General features: G+C 37.0%; 1 protein-coding gene across 5 annotated transcripts; it reads right to left on the bottom strand.

Annotated features, from left to right (window-relative positions):
- On the bottom strand, positions 1 to 26,115 carry LOC311083146 (disabled homolog 2). Of its 5 annotated transcripts, none has more exons than XM_084114475.1 (14): positions 25,716 to 26,115; positions 17,043 to 17,251; positions 10,928 to 11,076; positions 9,183 to 9,281; positions 8,935 to 9,066; positions 8,629 to 8,712; positions 8,036 to 8,059; positions 7,913 to 7,945; positions 7,409 to 7,471; positions 4,814 to 5,425; positions 3,750 to 3,897; positions 2,672 to 3,169; positions 1,797 to 1,876; positions 1 to 1,689 (listed from the first exon to the last, which is right to left on the bottom strand). In XM_084114475.1, exons 2-14 carry the CDS (start codon positions 17,122 to 17,124, stop codon positions 1,621 to 1,623), a joined length of 2,073 nt encoding a protein of 690 aa, XP_083970601.1. In that variant the 5' UTR covers positions 17,125 to 17,251; positions 25,716 to 26,115; the 3' UTR covers positions 1 to 1,620. The 5 variants fall into 5 exon arrangements, with proteins under 5 accessions (XP_083970601.1, XP_083970600.1, XP_083970597.1 ...); XM_084114474.1 differs by having other exon boundaries at positions 25,720 to 26,087; XM_084114471.1 differs by having other exon boundaries at positions 2,672 to 3,172; positions 25,720 to 26,087.

Below are 26,115 nucleotides of genomic sequence, written 5' to 3' on the forward strand. Positions count from 1 at the left end.
TCAGTCAGTCGTCACTTTAATGTGAAGTAGACCTAACTGGTCTTTCAGACTTGAATACAAACTTTGCAAAAGATAAATAGGACAATTCTGAATCTATTCTCACTAACTAAAATTCCAGTTTATTGCAGCGAGACTACATTTTTTAAACACCTTAGTTCTATAACATCCAAGGTAGAGATGGCATAGTGCATAACAGAGCAGATATTTATATATGTACACATAGATACTTCACATAGTTCATTCTGACAAGGCTTCAACATCCAGTATAGTAAATGCATTCCTTTTTTTTTTTTAAATCATTAATCCACTGAGATGAATGCATATCCGTTACACTGTTAAGCCTTGCAATTTCATATGTTTGCCCACTTAATTTGTCTGGTGGAAAACGATTATATCCTCATCTATCAAAAAGGAAAACATTAAAAATAAAGAGCAGTGTACTAAAACGTCATCAATCAGACAGACACATCAATATACTTATATCAAGTATTACCTGAAACATTCTGGATGATCATGTTTCACGCAAAACAATGTGCTTAATAAGTATCGTCCTCCAACACTATGGATATAGATATTATTTTTGAAGGTGTTTATAGTTGCAGTACCATTGACAACATGCCAGTGGTCACAATTAAAGATTACTCATTCAATACAATGTCAAATCAAAACAAAAACAGAGAACTTTTAACCTCACAACAGTACATACTGTATATATTAGTCAATGCAGCAAGCTCACAACCTCACAAATAACAGCACTGGATACAGTTCATGAAAAAAAAAAAAAAAAGTCTCGCAAGGGATTCAGTTCAAATACAGGTTGATTAGAGTCAGTTGCTCTCTTATAATGAACAGGTCAGTACAGTATGTATCATGTGATTAGTACAGAGCAGATCATCAGATGTTGATTGCACAGTTATCATATCAAAGCATCCCTACAGATATTATATACATTGTCTCTATGCTGTCCATCATGTTGGTTTGTATTTGGACATGTAATATAATCCAGGATTGGATTTTTAAAAAATATGGAATCTTATTCAGTTTATATGCCAGTTCATAAAAGCATTTGTCAAAATTAGTGACCAATCATGCCCTATAAAGCATTTGATAAATGTGGAAAAGTAAACATATAAAGTCAAAATAATACTGCAACAGACATCAATGCCTTGTTTACTGGTGCAAAAATGACAAAATTGCTTTTGAGTGCTTTTAGTACACAAAACAAAACCACTCTCACCATGTTGTTTAGAGACAAACTGCACTGAAAATCATGTTTTAACAGGATACCAGCACTAGATGATGATGGTTTATTTTCAGCCTGCCCACGACCACCATGCAGATCCAATTCTGGTTTATGAAAGGAGGAGGGTTGCACACACTTAATTTGGCTGTCAGACATTGGCTGTGACATCAGAGCTAAGAGACCTGCTCTTGAACAGGATGCACTTTAGTGGGAAAGCTACATAAAATGGTGCTCTGTAAAAAACAGTTGCCAAAACCAAAAACATTATGAAGCTGTAAGAAGCATCTGGAATGGAATTGTTTTTGCATAATTTCTTGTTCAATGATTTTTGTTTGATCCATACTTGGACCCTATGGAGTCATCAAGGTGGCCGGCTATTATGCAAATGGGTTTCCAAATGGGTCTCTGAAAGGATCTAAGCCCACTGCCTTTATGGGAGGAGCGCTCTGTAAAGGTAAAGAAGAAAAGAAATGTAAATATTTTTGAGGTTCTCAGGAAAAAAACTCTGTTTGTTGTATGATAACATTTTTCATAAGGATGCACATATACGTACAGTTGCAGGTACAGACGAGCCAAACAGATCTTTTCCAAAGGAGTTGTCGAATGGGTTCTGACCTCCAATCTTCAATGGCTCTGCAGTGACAAAAATTATTTGTCATGTCAAGATGTTTCCAGTTAAACTTTTTTTCAGCTGAAACCCTTTGACTAAAAATATTTACTTGAAGTAAAATTTAAAATTTAATATTTCAATAATTTAACAACACATTTGCATGTTGTGGTTGTTGGCAAATAGTCACATGACATAGGTAAACAAATAAAATATTTAATTTTTTGTGTTTTTTAATTTTTTAGTAAAGGTACTTATTTACAGTATATCTATTTACATCTTTTTAATTGTAATAGTGTCACAGTCCACATCATGTTCACACTGTTTTTTTAGGAACTCAATCAATTTTCTATATAATAATAATACTATTGTTTTCACATTATTATTTTTGACTGTAATTATAAAAAAAATAAAGTCATAAATATATTACTATTGTAATAATGCAGTTGCACTGAAAAATAAAAAATAAGTATTTGATAATTAGAATAATAATTGTATTTTACACTACAAGTTACAGTACTAATATTTATTTTCTCAATTTTTCAAGCTTTTATTTTGTTGGAAAACTGCAGGAAGACCTCTGTGTTTAGTTGACAACAGGTTTATAAACACTCCCGTTGCAAATCTGGTGAAATGCTAAAAATGTATGTCCACAAAAATTTAGAAAATTATGCGAATGTGTAATAAAGTGATCCTGTCATACGCTGCGTTCCCAAATGCACGTTATAAGCGACTCAAACTCACAGCAGATGCAGTGATGGTGTTAATGAATCGTTAAAACAGGTGCAATTTTAATTACAAATACAGCAATATCTGCTTACCTTTCCTTGCTGGCACGTTTGGTGGCTTAGCTATCTGGAAATCCTTAAACATCTCCTTGACATCTCTCTTCTCCTTTTCTCCTAGAGGATCCAGGTCAACAAAAGCATTACTGTCCACCTTTGGAGCTTCTTTGGTGGCTACTGCCCGAGGTGGAACCAGTGGAGGGGGACTGGAGCTCTGTGGTCCATTGGCCACAAGGCTGGGTGGAAATATGCTGGTCTGAAAGGGGTTCCCCAGGGTTGTATGATGGGTCCAGGATCCATTGGATCCGTTGGAGACTGAGGGGTTGGTCCATGATGGAAGCTGTTGGGTTGCGGTCGAGGTTCCAAAACCTCCAGGAGTAGTTCCCCAGGCAGGCCCAGGAGAAGTGGAGAAAACGGGTACTTGAGTGAAGGGCTGAGAGGCACTGGTGGTGCTGGGGAAGATGGACGAGAGGGGCTGATTCCACGGAGCCGCTCCAGGAGTGGAAACTGCAGGTGGAGCTTGTAGAGACAACCCTTCTTTAGAGAAGATATAGAGTTGATAAAAAGAAGGTTAAATATTAAAACGCTGCACTTATTCAGTCTTAAAGTATCATGTGACACTGAAGACTGGAGTAATGGCTGCTGAAAATTCAGCTTTGTCATCCCATGAATAAATTACATTTTAAAATATAATGCTATAAAAATCAGTTATTTTAAATTGTGATAATATTTTAAAATATTACTGTTTTTTTTTGTGTTTTTTTTACTTTTTCAAAACATCAAAAACATTCTTACCAACCCAAACTTTTGAAAGGAAGTGTAGATGAAACGTAATTCATTAAGCTCTATATTTATAATATACTGTATAAAGGTAACATCACAAAAGTTTTGAGATTGGAACTGCACTACCCACAGGACAGCCGTTCCATTGTTTGCTTGACAGTAATTAACCTTAAACTTTCTTTTCTTTGCCAAGTGACCTGCACTGCATTCAAGATACGCATTTTATCAGTTCCTGCATTCCCCTGGAATCAAACCACTGACATTTTGAAAAAGTATTTTATTGGAAACTCACAAATGTCAAGTTATTTATTTACTGTCTCGAGTGTCTTACCAAGAACTGTGAGTGCGTCAGTGGAGGAAGGGCTCCTGCTGAACAAACTGACAGAGTTGAGTGGGCAGTTCTCGGGTTGAGGAGGTGGTGATTCTGATTGATTTGGTGAAACAAATAGATCCATCTCAAGTTTTTCATTTGAAGGGGACTATAAAAGAGAATAAAAAATGATCATAAAACAGAGTCCAACCAGGTTAAATAAAAACAAACATAAAACAGAACAGAACAGGCTAAAACAAGCTTAATAAATTGTAATGTAAAAAAAAAAAATTTATTTATACCAGTAGAAATGAACCTTAAAAAATCTTATATATACACACTACCGTTAAAAAGTTTGGGGTCTGTACATTTTTTATCTGTATGTTTCTTTTTAAAGAAATTAATACTTTTATTCAGCAAGGACACATTACATTGATCAAAAGTGACAGTAAAGACATTTATAATGTTACACAGATTTATATTTAAATAAATGCTGTTCTCAGACCTTTCTATTCATCAAAGAATTCTAGGGAAAAAAATAAATGTTGTGTTATTATAAATGTTGAAAAAGTTGTGCTGCTTGATAAGAAATGTTTCTTGAGCGGCAAATCAGCATATTAGAATGATTTCTGAAGGATCATGTGTCACTGAAGACTGGAGTAATGATGCTGAAAATTCAGATTTAACATCACAGGAATAAATGACATTTTAAAATATCTGAAAATAGAAAACAGTTATTTTAAAATGTAATAATATTTCAAAATAGTACTGTTTTTTTTTACTGTATTTTGATCAAATAAATGCAGCCTTGATGAACATAAGAGACTCTTTTTCAAATATATATATATATATATATATATATATATATATATATATATATATATATTCATAATGTGATGGGAAAGACATTAACAAATCAATCCTTACCTTACAAGTACAAGTCACTGAAGCATTAAAAATTGAGGTAAACAACATTACCAGATCATGAAGTGGTGTTAGATATAAATAAGAAAGAAGTAAGAAGAAAAGTAGAATGTGAAAGAGGCCATCTTATTATCAAAATACAGTCATTAATGTAACCTTACCTTTACACTCCTCCTGCCCCTCCCGGCTTTCATATTGAGTGGTGGAGGGCTTATAATAACCGAATCCTTGGTTTGATTGACAGGTAGCTCACCCATGCCTCCATTCTCATGCTTCACTCCATTCTGCACTGGCTGCATCTTCTCCGAATCTACGACAAACGGATTAGGGGTCACTTTCCCATGTCCGTTCTGCTCTTGAACTGGGACAGTATTCTGAGTCCAGCTAGTGGCTTCTGCCGCTCTGCCATCTAAAGGCCAGTGGCCATTACTGAGAGCCTGGATGACTGTCCTGTTGGAGAGTTGGTCGAACTGCTGGCCCAAGTAGTCCGAGTCACCATTCTTAGGGCCACCATTGAACAAGTTATTAGTGCTGTGGTTTTCTGTGGCAGGGTAATCCCTGATTGATTGGTCGTCGCTTGAAAATGGGTCATCACTGAACGGGTCATGGATAGGGGCGGGGAAGAAGTTGAGCTGAGAAGAGAAGGGGTTCTCAGGCGAGAGGCTGGACGGGGCTCTGGGGATAGAAGATGAGGTGAAGGGGTTTCCTTTAACACAGTTCTGATTGCTGTCTATCTCAGTGGACAGATCCATCAACAGGATGTTCTCAGACTCCTGAAGGAAGATTTGGAGGATTGGGAGAGAAACAGAAAGAGAAGAATAAATAAATAATAAGCTGATGTCAATAATACATGAATGCTTATTTAAGTGGTGTATAGATGAAGTCATGCATGAAGCACAATAAACTTGTTCCATATAAATGCTGTGTAGTCTAATCAATCAGAAATGCAAGCATGTGCGTTCATGACATAAGTGTAGGGCTGCCAACCATCTCGTATAAAACAGGATCGTTCTGTCTTTAAGGGAAGTGTCTTGTACCAACACCGTTAAGAACAATATTTTTTTTGCATGTGAATCAATTTGACACAATCGTTCAAAGGTTTGGGTTTGGCAAGATTTGAAGAGGAAAAAAGTCACAACAAGGCTGCATTTATTGAATCAAAATACAGTAAAAACAGTAATATTGCGAAATATTATTAAAATAACAGATTTCCACAGATTTTTCAGCAGCCATTACTCCAGTCTTCTACTCCAGATCTTTCAGAAATCACTCTAATATGCTGATTTGATGCTCAAGAAACATTTCTGATTATTATTATATGTTGAAAACAGTTGTGCAGATTAATATTTAGTATATTAAGTTTTTGAATAGAAAGTTCAAAAGAACAGAATTTATTTGAAATAGAAATCTTTTGTAACATTATAAATGTCTTTAATGTCACTTTTGTTCAATTCAATGTGTCCTTGCTAAGTAAAAATCTTACTGACCCCAAACTTTGTATATACAAGTGCCAATGTTAAAACTACAGAGTAGAGTATATTTTGTATGTATATACATTTATTTATTTTATTATTTCATCTATTAGTTAAATATGTAGGGTTCTTCTAATGGCCTTACTGTTGGGGGAGTATGTGTGTGTTGACCTGTTCTGTTGCTTGTTCTTCTCTTTATCAGACAGCTCATCTGTTTTGTAACTGTTGTAATACCTTTTATATGTCTGCAGATAATGTAATAGAAACTACAGAGCAGAATAGAAAACAAATTGCAAACCATGAAATTGAAACACAGTGAGTTATAAATTGAGAGCCCTGATATTAGAAACTGCTACACAGACACTACATTTGACAATGTGGGAAGAATGAGGAAGAAGAGAGGGCAGCTACTACTAGCTAATTATGGTGAAATCTTAGGACAATCGATTTCTGTCAATTTCTTGTGCATTTCATTGGTGCATTGGTGTCCCTTATACTCTACTGAAGTTGGCAACCCTACTTAAGTGTTTTTCCCCAATATACCATGCTTTTGACAACAAAACACTGGTCGAATAATGGATGGCTAAAAATGGATGAATAAACTTCACAGTATATGCACACATTACCTGAACTTGTTCTCTCACAGTCAATGCAATGTTTAGTTAGAAGAACAGAACAAACTCTGCATCAACACCACTTGTAAAAAGTCAACCATGAAAGTAAACAGCAAGCAGAAGATGACCGGATAAGGGAAGATTCATTCTTTTTGTGGAAACTCATGTATTTTACATGTAATTTAACAATTTCAAAGGCCTTAGAATTAATCATACTGAGAAAAAACTGCCTCATATAGTTGTGAAGTTATTCTATAGAGCAGTGTCTTCAAACAACTGAGCCTTGTTGAGTTTTTAGTGCTTGTTATTTTTGTTGGCCTGAGCCCAAGCCTTTTACTCCCCATGACAGCATTTTCTTCATTTGAGGTCAATCAAGCACCATAGACTAAACAAGGACTATAGCAGGATACGAGACTTGTCTAAACGCCACTAGTCTCTTTCAAACGGCGTAATGTCTCATTTGGATAATGTTGCTTTGGTCTGGTAAATGAGCTGGTGTATAATAGAATTCCATGGAAATAGCATTCATAATGGTAGTCTATCTTTCTTGTGTTAATAGAGTGTCACCGTCAATACAAACCAAAATTGGAGTGAAAACGTCTCACATTCAGTCTGAATGTGTATATTTATACATTAATATGCATGACTCATTCTTGCCCAACAGTCTTACCGAGGGAGAGTTTAAGTCAGGTGGGGTCGACATGTCTCCAAACAAGTCCAGCTGTTCAACGCCCTGCAACAGAGTTGAAAAAAAAGTTGACAACAAAGTCAGAGTCAGAGTAACCAAAACACCTAAGAGAAAAGCCATTCATTCTGAGGGCAGATGAATGGGAGGAAATGAGCATTGAAGAATGAGGAGAATTGTGTTTTTTTCCAAAGACTGTGAGTGAAAGGAGTGGTGGGAGAATGTCCAGAGCTGCTATGTGATGCATCTCAGTTATTTCCTGTCTGCTAACTTCATTAGCTTTCACCCCCTAAGGAGGCTAGTTTAGGTGCAGTGTGCAAATGGTGAACAACAACATGAAGACAACCCAGCAGGGGGCTTTAGGAACTGGGCCAGAGAGACACAACTCTACTGGCATCTGGGAGCCTTCAGGTTGGAGGCCACTAACAAAACTCTTTCACTGTTGTGAAACAATATCAGGACCATTTGGTGAATGTAAATCATACTCACTTTTCTGTCATTGTGTGAGCCTTCACTGCCATTCTGTTGAGGTAAGATTGACAGAAGTTAGAAGCAAAATATATAGTATGATAAAACATTTAGCAGATGTTTATTTAATGTCTCAATACTTACCTCTATGACTTTATTATTTTCATCCTGAAGAGAAAACAAGATCTGATTAGAAATAAAAATGTACCTAATTTGACAAAAAGAGCTATATCTATACACAAGAGTGATTGAGTAGTTTAGTTTGTGGTGATATACATACACTGCCGTTCAAAAGTTTGGGGTTGGTAATTTTTTTTAATGTTTTTGAAAGTCTCTTCTGCTCACCAAGGTTGCATTTATTTGAACAAAAGATAATTAATAATAATAATAATTAAAATGCCATTCATTCCTGTGATGTCAAAGCTGAATTTTCATCAGTCATTACTCCAGTCTTCAGTGTTACATGATCCCTCAGAAAGTTCAAAAGAACAGCGTTTATTTGAATTAGTAGTGTTTTGTAACATTATAAATGTTTTACTGTGACTTGTGATCAATTTAAAGCATCCTTGCTGAATTAAAAAGTATTAATTTCTTTAAAACCCAACCCAAACTTTGAATGGTACAGTAATTTCTTGCATTTTGAAAGAGTTACACTTGAAGTATGAGTATAAAAGTTTCTCACTGGCTCATACACAGTCTAGATTACATCTAAAAATATTTTTTGAGGAGTCTCGCACCTTCTTTGAACCCTCAACTTCTTTTTTCTTCATATTGAAGATTAACTGGAAAAGATCCTTCAGGTCAATGACAAGAGGCTCTGCCTGAGTGGAAACACAAACAATGTGTTAAAAGGCATTTTTCCTGCAGGTTTATGAGTGAATTTTTGTGAGCAGGGGGGAATGTGTTTTTGTGGGAATGCATTTAGAAAAACGCACTACTGGGAAATGAGTAACAGAGAAAGAGAGAACAAGTTTGTCTGTGTGTGCCTAAGGCATGAGTGTGTGAAGAAGGAAAGAGCTTTGCTCCATAAAATCTCACTGGACCTGCTGTGCAGTTTTAATGGCAAAGAACTGGTGCTGGCCCTCCGCACCGCACACGTAGCCAAACGCTCTGCTGTCAGTGACATCCCGTGCGATGAAGGAGATCTTATTTACTGCATGCTCCAGTATTTTTGCCTGAAGAAATCAAAACAAAGTAACAATGAATACTGTATATTGGGTATCAAATGGTATATCTGTTGAAGAGTTTATTCTAGTCAGTATAAATAAAAGAGTGAGTGAGAGAGACAGACCCCTGTTTTCTCATCAGTAACAGTAATTCCTGCGAGGGAGATGTTCACCCAGACTCTCTGCTTGTGTTTGCCCGCAGAGCGAGCTGCCACTGCCTTGCCCTGGGATCGCAGAGAGAAAAGACAAATAAATGTTTGCTGAGAATAAATTTGACTTCTTGCATGTAGTCAGTGGAGCTAATTAAATGTATATTAAACCATTTGGACTTCTTTGGACTAAATAAATTGTGTAGGAAACAGGGATATTTCTGTCTCTTAAAATATCATAAATATTCAATCAGAACAAACTAAAAACAGCCAAAATAATTACTTCACGCCAGTAATATTTATGTCAAAAATACTAGAAAACATTGTGTTGACTCAATTATTCTCTTTCTTGCAGAGATGTCTCTCCTCAAATCTAACAATCTAAGGGTATATTTCATTGACACAGTTTGCTCTCTGGAGATATTAAGGCTTTAAACCTAGCTAACAAAAATATGTTCTAAAACATTTTACTACGGTAACTTTTAAGTTTCAAAAACGTTAACTCTGAATGTTCTCTGAACGCTTAAAACCCAAAGTTTGTTTGATTTTTTATTTTTAAATTTTGTAATTATGCAAACATAATGGGGACATTACTTAGTTTTGAATGTTCTCTAATCATTCTGAAACAATTAGCAACAGTAAAAAATTGTTTACATCAAACATCAAACAAAAATTAAAAGAATTTTAGAACAATATTCGTTCAATTACAATACTAAAATTCAATGAACAATATATAGCAATATTTTTTTTTGTGCAAAAATTTTGAGAATATTTTAAAGACCACATAACTGTGAACAAACGTTATATTAACTTTACTGGAATAATGTTTGTTCATAACTTTGAGATGACATTGCCAGAACTTTAGCCAAAGTTCTGAGAATGTTCCTTGTTATCTGGGAAACAACATGCATTGTGAAAAGTCAATACAAATAAATCCATCTTGTCCTATGTTTCTGCCATTAGTTTTGGCTACTAGAAGTCACTTAAAGGGATACTTCACCGATTAGCATTAAGCTTTGTATCAGTAGAAACCCGGCAGTATTTTCGAATGTCCCCCTGAGATGAGAGATTTCTGTGTGTCTGGAAAAAAACCTCAGATGACGTAAAAATCTTAATTTTGCGTAAATTGAGGCTTTTTTGGCTAGAGGCTAGAGACTACAGCCAGTAGTAGGAGCTAGTTCTGCATGTTTTCAACAGGGGCGTAATTTGTGGGGGGGTTGGGAGGGAGATCCCCCCCCCACCCCCAATATTTAAATCTATGCATTACAACCCTCCCCCAATATTTATACCATGATCACATGAAAAATATGCAGACCCAAACTTCAACCCCCCAATGTTCAAACCAAATCTACACCCTTGGTTTTCAACCCCCCCATAGGGGGTGGGATCTCGCTATAAAATGGCATCTTTTCAGTTTTCGAGTCAACTAGTAGCCAAGTTGTATCATTTCTTCTGATACCGCCCTCTGTAACCGGTAGGCGTGGCTTGGCCACGTAGGGCAGCGAAGCAAGTGCATTCTGGGAGTTGTTGTCTTTCATCCACATGAGCCCAAAATAAATTTTCTGGCTTTTCTCAGTCTAGAAGGCACCAACTTCTAAAATAATTTCACATTTCTACTTCATAAATGACCCAATTTAAATACACATTCATCTTTCCAGTGGTGAAATATCCCTTTAAGATATACTGTACTAAAAAACAAACATGCTTGACCTTTCACTGACCTTCAGTTTTATCATGGAGTCTTGGCTCATTTTATCTCCTCTTGCTTCAGGGACATCATCTACACCGATCAACTTGGCTTTGTAGCGAACTCCATTACCTTTGAACCTGGCAAGGAGGAACTCATCTGTTTTCTCTGGGCTCGCTGCAGCTGAAAAAAGCAGATAAAAAGAGAGATTTGAATCTAAGACATAAAATGAAATATTGTGAGATTTAAAAGTATTTAATTTACAGTGTGTTGCAAAAGAGAAATAATTTAATGCTTTATTATTAAACAGATTTGTCAAATAGATCAACTGCTGTGACGCAGATTCCCATGAACATATACACTGAGATTGAGACAACATAGAAATAGACTTTGTTTTTTATGGCTTTAGGCCAGTAATTACCAACCAGAGATTTAAAATAAAAATTGATATAAAAATATTAGGGCTGTTAATAAAGTAAATAATTATATTTTTTCAGTCGAGTTTTAGGAAATGAAAATATATGCGCATATATTTTAATATGTACAAATATAGACTTCCAAATTTTGGGCACAGTTTAATAAATTAATACTTTTATTCAGAAAATATGCATTAAATTGATCAAAATTGTTACAAAAAAAATTATATCATATAAAGTTCTTTTGTATTTCATCAAACAATTCTGAGAAAATGCCTTAGATTTCTTGGCTAGGTTTATCCTTTTGAAAAGAGCTGAAAAAGCAAGTTCTTCACTCATACATGAAACCACTAATTAAGTGTCCTTTCTGTAGTATAGGACGAGCCCCTGTCATTTAACCTTTTTAAAATACTGCTCCATATAATTAACTGATTACAGTTTACAGCAGGCAAATTCGGCTCATCACATATGCAGCTGTCATTCAAAACAAAAGCATTCTAAAATGGGAATGAATAGTGCAGTGCAGAATCATTTACGAAATCCTTTATTCTTAGAGGAATGAGAAACGATTCAGAGACATAATTATGGCTGTCGCTGGGATTGATGCCATTCGGAAGGAACTGATGGTACCAGCTGTCTGAGATACAGAGTTATCTCTAGCAGAATTTCAGCTCTGAATCTCAGTCTGAATGCTACTCAATCACTGGAAATGTCAGCAAGTTACCCAAGCGTATTTCAGAATATGGGTGATTACTCAATGGCACAAAAAGATCTGAAGGAGGCTGAATAAAATGAACACAAAGTGCTTCAGTTTATCCACCAGAGAAAGAGAGAGAATGAACGATCAAGTATCTTTTAATAAACAGTATTCATATAACATTACACATAGGAACACAACGTAAACACAAGACAAAGCATTGAGGAGATCTAAGGGCTTAAAATCATAAGGAGGCTAATCAACAGAACTATAGACAGGTGAATAACATCATGGAAACAAACAAGGATCAGGAACACAGGCAAACAGGAACAGAACAGAACCAAAACAAAACTAAACATGTATCTTCTCTCTTGGAAGGCGCGTCCTCGCGCTCTAAAGTTTAACAGAGGAGGGAGTGTGGCTCTGGAGGAGGACGAGGAGTCTGAGACAGGCGACAGCCAGCAGATGGATACATCACGGTGGAGATGACGGAGGTAAAAGCCAGGAAAGAGTCAGAGATCCGACCACCAGCGGTGGAGCCAGGAGAGTTGGAGATCCAGGTGGAGTCAAGGAGACACAGAGACCGGGCGACACCGTAGGTTCTTGAGCCGTGGTGACTAGTGGCAAAGGTGAAGCCAGAGTGCTGGATGACTGAGTCGGAGCCAGTTGGACTGAGAGCCAGAGGGATGAGGGAGCCATAAGGACCACAGTCACAGGTGGAGCAGAGGGGGCGAGGAGCCAAGGTGGAGACGACTGTTCAACCAAGGCAGAGCTGGGGGATCCATTTGCCAAGGCGGAGCTGGAGACTGGAAGACCCGAGGCAGATCCGTGCAGCAGAGTGAAGTAAACAGAGGAAGAGCCAAGGAACTGAAGGGAACCAGTCGAGATGGGGTCGAAGGACTGGCTATCTTTGGTAGAGGAGGTGGGAGAAGGATGCTGGGTGGGATCGTTGGAAACACAGAAGACTTGGAGCTGGGCGGGATCAGCGGAGATGCAGGAGGCATCAAGTATGGGTGGGGCTCCAATCCATCCTCTCGTACTCCACAAGCACACCTACTGGGATGGGCAATGTTGCCGGCTCACGCACCTGGACAGACTTTCCGTTGGGCTTGGGCTCTGGGGCAAAGATTGACTCAGGCGTCCACTCTGGCATCGCGGCAGGCTCAGACTCTGTGTCTGCGGTGGATCCTGGTGTATGCTCTGTGCAGGGTGTGAGAGGTGGCTGACACAACAGGGCAGGCGGTGAAAGCCGATCCGTTGCTCACCAGCACCCACTCTACAAACGCGGAAAATAAACAGAGCAAGCGGTCCGGATAGTAGGTGAGGCATACCAGATCTAAAAAGTCCCTCGTGTGGTCCTAAAGTGAGCGATCTTCCTGCTCCAGCAACAGGAGACATACAGCAGGTAAGTCCATAGTTGTATTTCACCGGGGGAAAAAAAGCTATTCTAGGTATTGCGTTCTGTAATGTTCGTGTGTGTAGATAATCCACCAGAGAGAGAGAGAGAGCGAGCGAACGATCAAGTAACTTTTAATAAACAGGAACCATATAACACTACACAAAGGAACACAACGTTAACGCAAGCCAAAGAGGAGAACTAAGGGCTTAAATACAAGAGGCTAATCAACAAAACTTAAGACAGGTGTGTATTGTAATCAGAAACCACGGAAACAAACAAGGATTGAGAACACAGGCAAACAGGAACAGAACAAAACCAAACAAAAACACAATGAAACTAAACATATATGACAATATGCTGATCATTGTGTTTTATTGGTTCCTCCCAGAGCATTTTTTTATATATCTGTTTGGCCTTGTTTTAGTCTTAAACTGTGTTGTTTTGGATATGTGCCACATTATTTGCTAGTTTGAGAGTTCATATATGTCCTCCTCCTCCCTTGGAAACAACCAATCTCTTCTCTATGAGCTCTTCATTGGGTCTTCTGTGGTATCTCACTATCCTTCTTCTTTCTTCTTGACTTTTGGCCATTTATTTTGTCTGCCTGCCCTGTGTCTCACTTCAAAACCAGAGCTCAGCTGACTATGTGGCGATGTCCCCTTTTGGCCAGTAGAGCTGCTGAGATGGCAGAGGCGGAGAAAGAGAGAGTGAATCAGACACAGAGAAACAAAAAGAGACTGAGAGAGAACAGTCTGGCTGAGGCCCAGACCTCATGCCTTCTGTGGCCAAGCTGAGGGACAACATTGACATTCATCCCATGCAGGGACTCTACAGGCTTGAGGTTTCAGCTCTATAACCCCCTCCCAACGTGAACATATAATACCCATAAATATGAGTGCTTGGTTTAGTTACTGTTTTCATTAAATGGCATGTGTAGACCTTTTTTGTTTTGTCTGTTTTTTTTTTTTATTGGCTAAAATAAACAGAATATTCATAGACTGAGTTAGCCTATTTTTAAAGTAAGATCTACAGGTCTGGCTGATATTTCTTTTTTTTTTTTTTTAAATGTATCTATGTATAAATGTATAAATTATAAATGTATAATGTATAATGTATAAATTAGCAATCTAACATTTATATTACTGTGCCGCATCTAACTCTCACACAAAGTTATTTAGGTTATTTAAGTTTAAGTGGGCTGATTGGAGAAGTCCTGCATACGTCACCAGAGAGAAGTCTTTCGTTTCACTGCAAGATGAATTATGACATTTTGCTTAAACATTATGAGTAAAAAAATAAAACATTGTTTTAAAAAAGTAAAACAATGAAACATGCACGGATGAATCGTTCAACATAAAATAGAAAATAAGGTGAATTTTAATTTCATTCTGACTTTATTATGTAATCTTTATCAAATTTTAAAATATTTCCATTTTTATTTATCATACTGTACATTATAATGGTGTGATGCCTAAATTCACTTGTAGCATGTAAATGATTTTCTATAAGTTTTAAGCATTTTATTTTTTATTTATTTAGATAAGATGTAAATAAAATTTTAATATTGGCCATAACACAAAATCAATTGTCGCCTTACCACTATCGGACAGAATTTTAATACAGGTGCATCCATAGTTGTAAGTTTAAGCACCAACACAGTAATTTATAGGCTTACCTACTATTAAGATCTTAATCAAGATGACAAGTGATTTTTGTTGGTCTGGAAGTAAAAACTCATGAGTGGGGTATGTGGAGAGTGAACAATTTGAAAAAATATTCCCTATTGCTCACAAATGAGCCTGATCATTAAGGTAAGCCAAAAACACATTCATCTATAAAAAAGTTAAAGAAATGAAAGAAAAACGGGGCTATACATGAACTGCAATAACAATGTGGCTGAAAGATCAAATGTGATGTTGCACCAATATATTTTTGTTTCTATGTCCAACACATGACTATGAAACCTCCTTCAACCCCAGATGCACCTCATTGCCCAAATCACTGCTGGCTATTCCGCGTGAGACTGTGGGAATCATCTTGCTTGTTTTCATGCCTGTGGAAAAGGCTCATAAATACACATGTTGGAGAGTGTCTTGCCGTCGCAGCTGGAAGGTATTGTGGAAACAGCAACAGAACTGTAATGGAATCCATCACTAGTGTGCTCTGTTGGTATGAATGAGCTAGGCAAGACAAACAATACCACTGTGCACCAGGTTCCAGCTTAGAAAAATAAATCCAGAGAAATATTGGGTCAAAGAGGCCCCTGGAGCTCTGGACGGAGGATTTTAGGTTTCTGCAGGTGGCTGTTCGCCAACTTTGCACTGCGCTACACGACATGTCAAGGAACTTGATGAACTCAAACTGTCCTCTTGAGAGGGAACAGTGCCTTATTTTTTACCAGACAGAACTTCATTTGTCAGATGTAATCACTCGGTCATATACATGACAACACAATCATAATGCTACTATTGGGTCAGCTTTGCATTTAGGTGCCCCCCCCCCCCCCCCCCCCCCAAAATAAAATAAAATAAAATTCAGACCAGGTTTAAATGGGGAATGTCTGATCTAATATCTAAAATTTGCTGAAAATGTGCTAATAGTATAATACATATAGAAAACAGGTTGCTTGTATATTGTATTACCAGCTTTTGAAACTTTTACAGTTGCAGTTAGGTTGCAAAAAAGCACAATGTATCTCTATAGACAAAAGAAAAGTAAGGGAGAAAGGGAAAAGGTAATATATTCAAATAAATAAATAAGTTGCACATCTGTAAATGTCCCTAGATGAAGAAGTCAAAAAATCTAAATGTATTACAATATTAAAAAGCCAGAAGGCTTAAAGTAATATCCTATGAAACTAATAAAAGCCCACCCATGCTCAACATTCCACAACACAGATTAATGACTGAAACATTCCAAGGAAAGCACACATTTACTGATAAACTGATGAATTTAGGTTATTAAATCATTTGTGTCTGATTCCAACTGTACAGTCCGAGAACAATATGGCAAACCCTTTGGATTCCAGACAGAAGCATAAATCATGGATGTAATCACAAAATGGTTTTCTTAACCAGCACATGACTTCATGTAAATTCTGAGATCAAATCTCTAAACAAACTGCCTTTTCATCTGGGGAGGTGGCAAGTACAATAGATGTATTTAAGTTTCAAAACTCTTATGAGGGTTTAGTTTTACCTCAGAATAGGTTCATTACATGTTTGTAATAATGGATCAAGCTTGGTTTTTGTAGGTGCTCTGGAGACGTGGACGCTAGGAGCAACTCACACTCACATTACACACAGCTAAAGACTCACAGCAAATCTCAGTGGGATACTCACTATACCACTAATGATGTGCTAGTAGACACAAGTAGGTCAGCAAAGACATCTACTCAGTTTTTGTACTTTCTTTAAACAATCCATTGCATTTTCTCTCAGAATAGAGGCTTTTACTGAGAAACCACCAATTAAGAAAAAAGTTAAATGATTGCAGCCTGTCAAACAATCATTGCCAAAGCTGTGCTTGAAAAAAGGGGTCTAATAGTATTTAAACCACTTGAATCACCCAAGGTCTGGCCTGTATACTAAAAAACAAAACAAGATATTGACGTGTGAAAAGTGTCACTGTCACATACCCTTCTTCTTTTCTTTTTTGGAGGGTGTCTTAAAAGGTGCCTGCTCGACGGGGGGTGTGCTGGTTTCCACTTCTGCAGACATGTTTGAAGGCCAGCCTTGTTCAAAACAAATGTGAAGACAGGATCAGTTGAAGCCCTCTTGCTCTCCTCTCTGCAGTGTGTGCACCACAGCTTGACTCAGCAGTGGACCATGATCAACAGTGCCTGCACTAGATAGGAAGGAGACAGAGAGAGAAAGCAAAACAGGAAACAGATTTAGTAGAGGTTTACAAATGTACATATCAAAGGAAAATAAAGCCATTGTAGCATTATTTAACAGATTTTTGTGTAGGCAACAGGGCTCCAGACAATAATACAGTATATTAGTGCTATCAAATCGATTAATCGTATCTAGCATAAAAGTTTGGGTTTATATAATATATGTAACTATATGTGTGTGTATATATACTGTATATATATATATATATACTGTATATATATATATATATATATATATTGGTATATTTATAAACAAACTTTTATGTTGGATGCAATTAGTTGCGATTAATCGATTGATATGACAGCATATAAAGCATTAAGGAGAAAATTACTTTTTAGTTATTACATTAAAATGATTATGTCCTGATGACATTTGTGTCATAGCCTATATATATCACTGTTTTGTAATATTTTTTCTGCTTGTCTGCAGAAAAAAAGCTGTTTTGTGTATTATGTTTCCAAAATGTCACTCCAACAAAGTTTAACTTAAAGTCAATTCAACCTTACATTTGGACCACATATATTAAACATTAATTTAAAAAAAATCAATACTTTTTGTAAAATATTTCCGCTTCTTGTTAAACATTATCCCTACAATTTATTTAAACAAAACTCTGTTGTGAGCATGTATCTTCTTAACTTCCACGTTCTCATATGAACAATTACCTAGTCAATAAACTAATGTGAGTCTCATGGACCTAAAGTACACATCACAGTAACAATTCCCAGTTCATTTTGAATTGTACATAACTGAAAAATGACTTGAGGTTTAGTAAGAGAGTCAGTTGTGAACTCATTAGTGGCTCAGAATGATTCAAGGACTGAGTCTGATTCAAGCCTCTAATTCTTTAGCGAGCTTGAGTCGTGAACCTTTTTGGCTTACTTATTAAAAAACACTGGTACATGCTCTAACTATATGATATCTGATGAAACCGCATATGGACACACATATTAGTCACAGTCTGGAGTGCTGAGACAAGCATTAGCATGTCAGATGTCGGTGAACACTGTTTAGCACAAGGTGATCGCTTGCTCTCTAACGATGGTTACCTTTTGTAATAATGTGCTAACCAGTTTTATCTCAGTGGACTGAAGTCCACAAGGAATACAAAGTGGCTGTGCTTAAACATAAGCTGAAATACACATCCTGAACTCTGGAGCATTTTTCTGTGGTGACATTGTTCAGCCATAAATACTCTCCACTCGCTGCCTTTAACAACCCACGTGACATTCATGTTTTGAGTTAATACAGATAACTGGCTCAGACTTATCTGAGATGATAGGTCACTGAGACATTTTTGCTTTCTCGAACCTGTCCTTTCTTGGCATATCTATTATAGGACCACAGTACCCTTAGCTTCTATCTCCCGCTGTCTCTGCATTGCAATTATACCGCCCTGCACCCAAAGACAGGAAGTCACAGCTTCCCTTCCATCTGGGATCTATTCATTCTCCACCTTCTTCATACCACAGACAGGCTATTTTTGTACATTTGTTTTCAATCAAAAAAATCAAAGTCACTCTTACATGAAAATATTTCGGATGTTTTTACCCTCATCAACTCACCGACTCGAGCTGCCTATAAATACATACACTTTCCGTGAAATAACCTTCCTGTAGAACATTCAATACAATGTTGCAATTATGTTACGTAATTGCAAAACAACTTAGAAGGTTATTATCATTAACTAAAACAAAAGAAAAACTATTAAAAACATGTTTGCTAATTTAAAAAAATTAAAAATAAATATAAATATTAGATTGAAAACTTAAACTAAATGAAAACTAGAAATGTTGCTTTGGTAAATAACTGAAATGAGATTAAGTTGAAGCACTAAAATTACTAACTAGAATTAAAACGAAGTAAAACTAAAACTGAAATAAAAAATAAATTAAACAAAATAAAAGCTAATTCAAAATATTAATAAAGAAGACTATAATAAATACAAAGAAATTGTATTCAAATTCATGAATCAAAGTAAATTCACAGGTTTTGAAATACGCTATATTCTTTTTCCTGTAGTCAAAGTTGTTATCTAGTCCAACTCAAAATGGTATGCTTTTGTGTCTCACCAGACATAAATAGTTCTTAACCCATAATCAGCTTCACCTCTCACACTGGCGACCCACATGTGACCCCAGACTTCTGCTGGTCATCTATAGCTAGTGAGCAGATTCTATTATAAGAGCAAAGAGTACCAGCTGCTCTTCCCTGAATGACAGCTGTTGGCAACTCACGGTTGACAGAGCAACCTTGGCACAAAATATCCACAAATGCAGTGTCCTTTATAGACATGTGACTTCCCTTCCAGGCAAAAAGGAAGGACGGAACCAGAGGAAGAATGTGTCATGCCGGTGGGATATTAAGATGTTCTAGTCAGGAGTAAAATCTTGGTATCTATCTAGCTGACAAGCTTATCCTATTAAGTCTACACCAAGAGACGAAAGAAAACATATTAAGTGTGTACATCTACCACACTGTCAGCGAGCACATCTAAATTATATTTTAGATACCAGACTGTGTGAATAGCTCACATACACATTTACTGTATGTCCATAGACGTTTATGCAGTTTCAAAGATACATATATTAGAAGTAGTAGAAAGATATCTTCAAAATGCCACTATCTTATACCATTATCATTTTACGAGCACTTTATTCCTGGAAGGATTTCTAAACCATTCAATAATGAATTCAGTTAGGTGTTCAAAGGTGAACAGTTACAGAAACTTTTGAGATTCTGACATGGTGTATCCTATAAAACAACACGCAAGGGTTCATTGTAGTAAACACAGTTATGACTCTTAAATCTGGCTGGATGCACTGCGTTTAAAGCGGCTGTGGTATGACTATAAATGCACACTGCAGATTCCATTTAAGTAGCAAGTGGCTACATTGCGGTCATAGCAAACAGCTTACAGTTTGGCCAGGTAACTTCACTAACATTCAAAGTTTGGGGTCAGTAAGATGCTTTTGAAAGAAGTCATCAAGGCTGCATTTAGTTGATCAAAAACACTGTAAAAGCAGTAATATTGTGGAAAACGTTTACAGTTTAAAAGAATTGTTTCCAATTTGAATATATTTGAACATGTATTTAATTCCTGTAATGGTAAAGCTGAATTCTCAGCATCATTACTCCAGTCTTCAGTGTCACATGATCCTTCAGAAATCATTCTAATATGCGGATTTGCTGCTCAAGAAACATTTCTTATTATTGTAATCAATGTTGAAAATATGATACTTTTTTGTTTATTTATTTGAAAAAGAAATCTTATATGTAAAAAGACTTTCCAGTCACTTTTGATCAATTTAATGCATTCTTGCTAAATAAAAGTATTAATTCCTTATAAAAAAAATCCTACTGGCCCCAAACCATCGAACAGTGTATATAATATGTTTATTCAAGGTATAAATCCTCATATGAGTATTTATTTGTAGCCATAATATTTAATACAAAAAAGTAAGTACAACGTCTTATTGCTTTAATAAACCGCACAATGTGAAAAGCTTTATAAAGTAAAAGTTGCAGCACATTTTTGGAACTTGTCCAAGGTACAGAAATACAGGAAGCATGAGTGAAAAAAATGTAAACATTTGCAGGAGTTAGTTGTTCAAAATAACATCCCACAGACCTCACACTAGTGGGGTGTTTAGCTAATGCTAGAAAGAGGACTGCATAAGCAAAACTTCCTAATGTGACACATCTGAAAAACAAATGTGACAAATTCAATCACAAAAACACATTATCCATAATCACTCCATAAACTGTGGTGTAAATTCGTAAAAAAAAATTTTTTTTACAATGACAGCTTCATCTAAACAGACAATTCATGCTCTTCTGCTGGCCAATAAAACTCAGTGAACTGTATATTCCCGACCAACCATATTGTCACCATTTGACGCACAAGTTGCCGTTTTTTGTACATACATGGGGTGCTGTACCTTTAAAATATTTACTTTGACTTTAAAGATTAAAGTCACACTCTGACTTTAGTGCTTCCCGGTCAAAGCGCATGGAAAACATCAATATTTGCACTTTCTTGGCGGCCTGAGAAGGCCTCTTAGTCTCCATTTTCTCCTGCCTGGCATCTCAGTGGGTCTTCAGTACTTGGTTCAGCAGCCAGAGAGGACTAAGAACGGGTATATAAACACCATCTTTCCTCTTCCCTATTCCTGGCCCCAAGGTTGTCACTTAACATAAGCTATGGAGTATGTGTAAATATCCACATGAAAAAAGAAAAAGAAAAAAGAAAGCCAAGAAGACACATCCTCCCCAGCTCAATGCCAAGAATCTGAGGTAAACACACTGGACAGACAAAATCTCCAGGGGTGTGTTGTCAGATGTCAACAGGACACTGGATAACTAGAAGGAACACATAGGGGAACCAGGAACAAAGACCTGATTGTACTCGTGCCACATGCAGGACCGAACGATGCATTTAATGGCCAGAACACCTCTGCGTTTAAGACTCTTTCTGAGGATAATGAACTGCCTGAGGATGGGGATCAGAGCAGAAGCCGGCCATAGAAAAGGAGGCTAAGGTGATACTGATATTGATTCATGTAACATTTTGCAATTCAAATGCAACATGTGGCTAGCCAATTATTGTATGACCCTCATGGCTTTGGACTGTGATGGTTCCTATGGCAACCGATGACAAGTATGGGCATCTCTTTTCATAGAGCTGCACTCACAGGCTGGCTTTGCACAGCAAACACACAATCCATCATCCAAGACACATAATCAAACAAAATGAGGGCAAGGAACACAGTACGCAGCCTCAGAAGAAGAAATTACAACTCACTTTTCAAAAAGAAGAAACGATTACATCAAAAATTCAAAGCAAGTTGACCAAAATGACAGTAGAGACAATTATAACGTTAGAAAAGATTTCTATTTAAAATAAATGCTGTCCTTTTGAACTTTCCATTCATCAAAGAATCCTGAAAAAAATGTGTATCACTTCAAGAAAGATACTAAGATAAATGTTTCTTGAGCACCAAATCATCATATTAGAATGATTTCTGAAGGATCATGTGACACTGAAGACTGGAGTAATGATACTGAAAATTCTGATTTAACATCTGAATCCTTCCTTTTAACAGAAGGAGACCAAACCCACTGTTAAAGTGTTAGGCCTATCCAATGATATTTAGGTAACGCAATCTTACCTCACAGGAAATTATTATATAATTAATCATCTCAGCATGAGGTCCCATGATAAGTAGAGTTTTTTATAACATTTCAGAAGCACAGTAAACCATAATTTTAGCTCTCTGCTTGTGTGGTCATTCATGTGTTCTGGAACAAAAGAGGCATTAAAATGTCTGGTGTACAAACACTGCCTAACCCATAACACCATAACACCATAACTGGGTTCATCTAGTGACACAACAAACTTTTTATAGAACACTAAGCAAATGTAAATCCAGTTTTCACACAGTAATTGTAGGAGGCCATTATGTACTGTAAGCTGTTCGATCCAGCCTTTACTGAAATTATGTTTAAGGGAATGAAATGAGGACAAACAGTGCAGTAAGCCACGAGATTGCTCAAGACCTACTTAATGAACAGACTAAATAACTGTGTTTTATACACAAACCTTGGACACAATACTCTTAATGAGGATTAAATGATGTCATTTGTGAAACTATACTGTAAATAGTGGTTTCTAGAAAAGCCAAAATGAAGCGCTTCAGTAAAGGCCAAATGTCTTAATGGTTCTGCAGCACAATGACCTAATGATTTCCAAACTTTCTGTCCTGAACAAGATGGGCAAGAGAGTTTGTCCTGTCATGGGTCAAAGCATGGACAGTGTCAGTATAAATGTTGTATAAATGTTGGCTCACTTGCGTTCCATGCAGAAATTTGCACCAGATTAATCAGACTCTGATTAAAAAGGTATGTGCATTTGAAAATCCTATCCAGGAAAGATGTGTTCCATACAAGAAAGTCATGCTGGTTTGGAACAACATCAGGGTGAGTAAATGATAACAGAATTTCCGATTTCAGGAGAACTATCCCTTTAAGTGTGTGGAGGTCAAGTGTTATCCTAGCAGATAATGTTGAAAAGCAAAGGCTTCCACGTGTGGCCCTGAAGCACATTTTCTTTCTTTACTGGTATAAAGGAAAAATTCCAAAGTCATTCCTTTTTTAGGAGGGGGGAAAGTGCAGTACAAACAAACACTTGGGGCAAAGGTCACTTACCTCAGCATGTGGCCAACACAGTGAAATACCATTCTACACATAAAAGAGCAGCCATGACTTCTCTACTGACCTATATATGTCTACAATGAAATACAATAACAGTCCCTTTTGTCTAATAAAAAGTCACAGAGGCAAAAAAAGACAGCAGAGTTAGTGGAGAAGAGTCTCATAAAGGTCCAAAGTGATGGAGAGTTGCCTTTGTTTTTCTCTTTTTTGGACTACATTCTCCACTGAAATATGTTGGTCTTTTTATGAAGAGAGAGGGAGGAGGAAAGGTGCTGGACAGCATTTGAAGAGTTCAGAATGAGAGACAGAAGAGAAACTACGTTGAGTGCCAACATCTGGTTCCAATAAACCAGCACACATTGTACCAACAGGAGAAAGAAGAATGTCTTGACGTGAGTCATACCCAGCATCATTTTTAAATGGTAATTCACATTTTAAAACAGTTAAACACAGTGTTGGCTCCTTGTCCGTGGTAAAGTAATTTACACATACGTAAGTAAAAACACATTTGCTGTTTTCAATATGATTGAAAGCATCTGTCCATGTCCAATGTGAGGAACAAAGACATTTTCCTTCAATGTTTCAAATAGGTTTTTATTTTTTACTACATGAAAGTGAGCTCACTAAAAAAGGGTTACATTTTCCCTCGACGTTTCCAGCTTTTTAAGAGGAAGAGGAACATATTTACTGTGGTATTTCCTCCTCCAAAAGTACTATGGGGGATGGTGAAGCAAAAGGGGATGAAAATGGCATACAGGGAATAGAAAGTAACTGGTGAATATGATTTCAGTACAACATTTTCCTGGATCAACATCTTTGTTTTTGTCAATCTACCAATCAGATTGAGAGACAAGTTTACAGTTTATGTCAAGGGTTAGGTGCTTCTACATCAGTGTTATTCACATATTATTCCACTCTGATTTTAGGGATAAGTTATGGCTTGGTTTAGGTTTAAGGGCAGGGATATGGTTAGGACTACATTTGTGGACAAGAATGTTGTTCCAGGATCAAGAAAATATGCTGATCCAGGAACATGTCTTACTTGGCAAAATCACAATGACCGAGTACAGTTAAAGTTATACTGAAAATGAGCGGTGTCCTCTTATAACTCTTACTGTAATGCCACTCACGCTTCAAGGCTTAGCTTTTCCAAGTCCCTGCCATTTAGATCAACCAGGACATAATGACATACATTCCCTTTAACTGAGATCATAGCTGCAACCAAACGTAAACTGAGTCACCAAAGCTTGTTCCGCTCAAAACAGCACAGCAATCCAACATCTTGTTTGTAACAACTAATAAGCACTATTTAAGGTCATATGAGGCCCTTATTAAAATCAGGCCTGTGATTCTGCTGGGAAGTCTAAAAAGTGAAGTTTCAGAAATACAAAATCTTTAAGACAAGGAGCTCTGAGTAGTCCTAGGTGTCTTCAAACTTGTATGCAATCCTTAGAAAATACTGATTATGCTGTTGCATGTATCACTTTATGTCATTTTAGATCTTGGTAAGGTAGCCTACACCTGACAAATGCCTTTGAGTGTGGTGTCAATATGAAGCTGTTTGCTAACGGATGTGGTCACTGTTGGTGAATGCAAACATTTGTGAATTTAGGTCAGACCAGCAGCCAACATCAATGTCATATCAACCTATTTTTTTTTTTTAAGGGAATCATTTAAAATCAACAGGTTCAAATATCTGGATATTATATTATAACATAATCTATAACAACATCTGGATTATATTATAACACAACATCTGGACATTATAATGAGATATATATTTCACATTTTTGTAAGACATGTAAATGTTTGATTATTCATGAATGTATCGACGTCTCAACGGTAAAATAAACATTAGAATGCGTTAGAATGTCACATTTGTCTGTGCTAAAGCAGTAGCACGCGTTACTGTGATAATGTTTTCAGTGTTTAGTGGGAATTCTTTAAATATAGCCCATAAGACGGCATTGCGAAAGACAGTATGAGGATTTTAGACCGTAACAAAGCTCATGCTGCAGTGAATGGAAACAGATCATATTAATATAAATAAATATTTAAAATAAAACCCCGGCTTATTTTTCTCTCCCGTTTATTCGTTAGTTTAAAGCACGAGGTCCATATCGAAAGCTGGCAAAAATCGCCAGATTTTCTTACACATTATTAGGCTACTAATTAATTTAAGGACAACGTTATATGCTCACCTACATTAAGACATTGAGCGGATCCTGGAGCCCGCATACTCCGAACCAGCAGAGAAAACGCGGCTTGACAACAGAGACGACGCGTGTCCGGTACTGCGGTATATTCCCGGGATGTGGCTCTGAGATGTTGACGGTGAAGGTCTTATTCCCGGGATGTTGGCAGCTCTGAGGAATGCGCTCTGATGTTGCTGCAGATTCAGTAACTCCCCCTCAAAGGGAAATTTAACCCCCTGAAGACCAGACGGCGGTTCTCCTCAAATTCACTGCGTCTACAGCATCACACAACACATGCTCGTGTAATCCAAATGTTTCGAATGCGCTCTCGCTGGCTGTTTTTATTGTGGGCACTGATTTCTTGCATTTCGCTAGCCTGTGCATCTTTTATCCCCATGGATGTCAT

This window comes from Abramis brama, assembly GCF_963993115.1.
Source record: "Abramis brama genome assembly, chromosome: 5".
NCBI lineage: Eukaryota > Metazoa > Chordata > Actinopteri > Cypriniformes > Leuciscidae > Abramis > Abramis brama.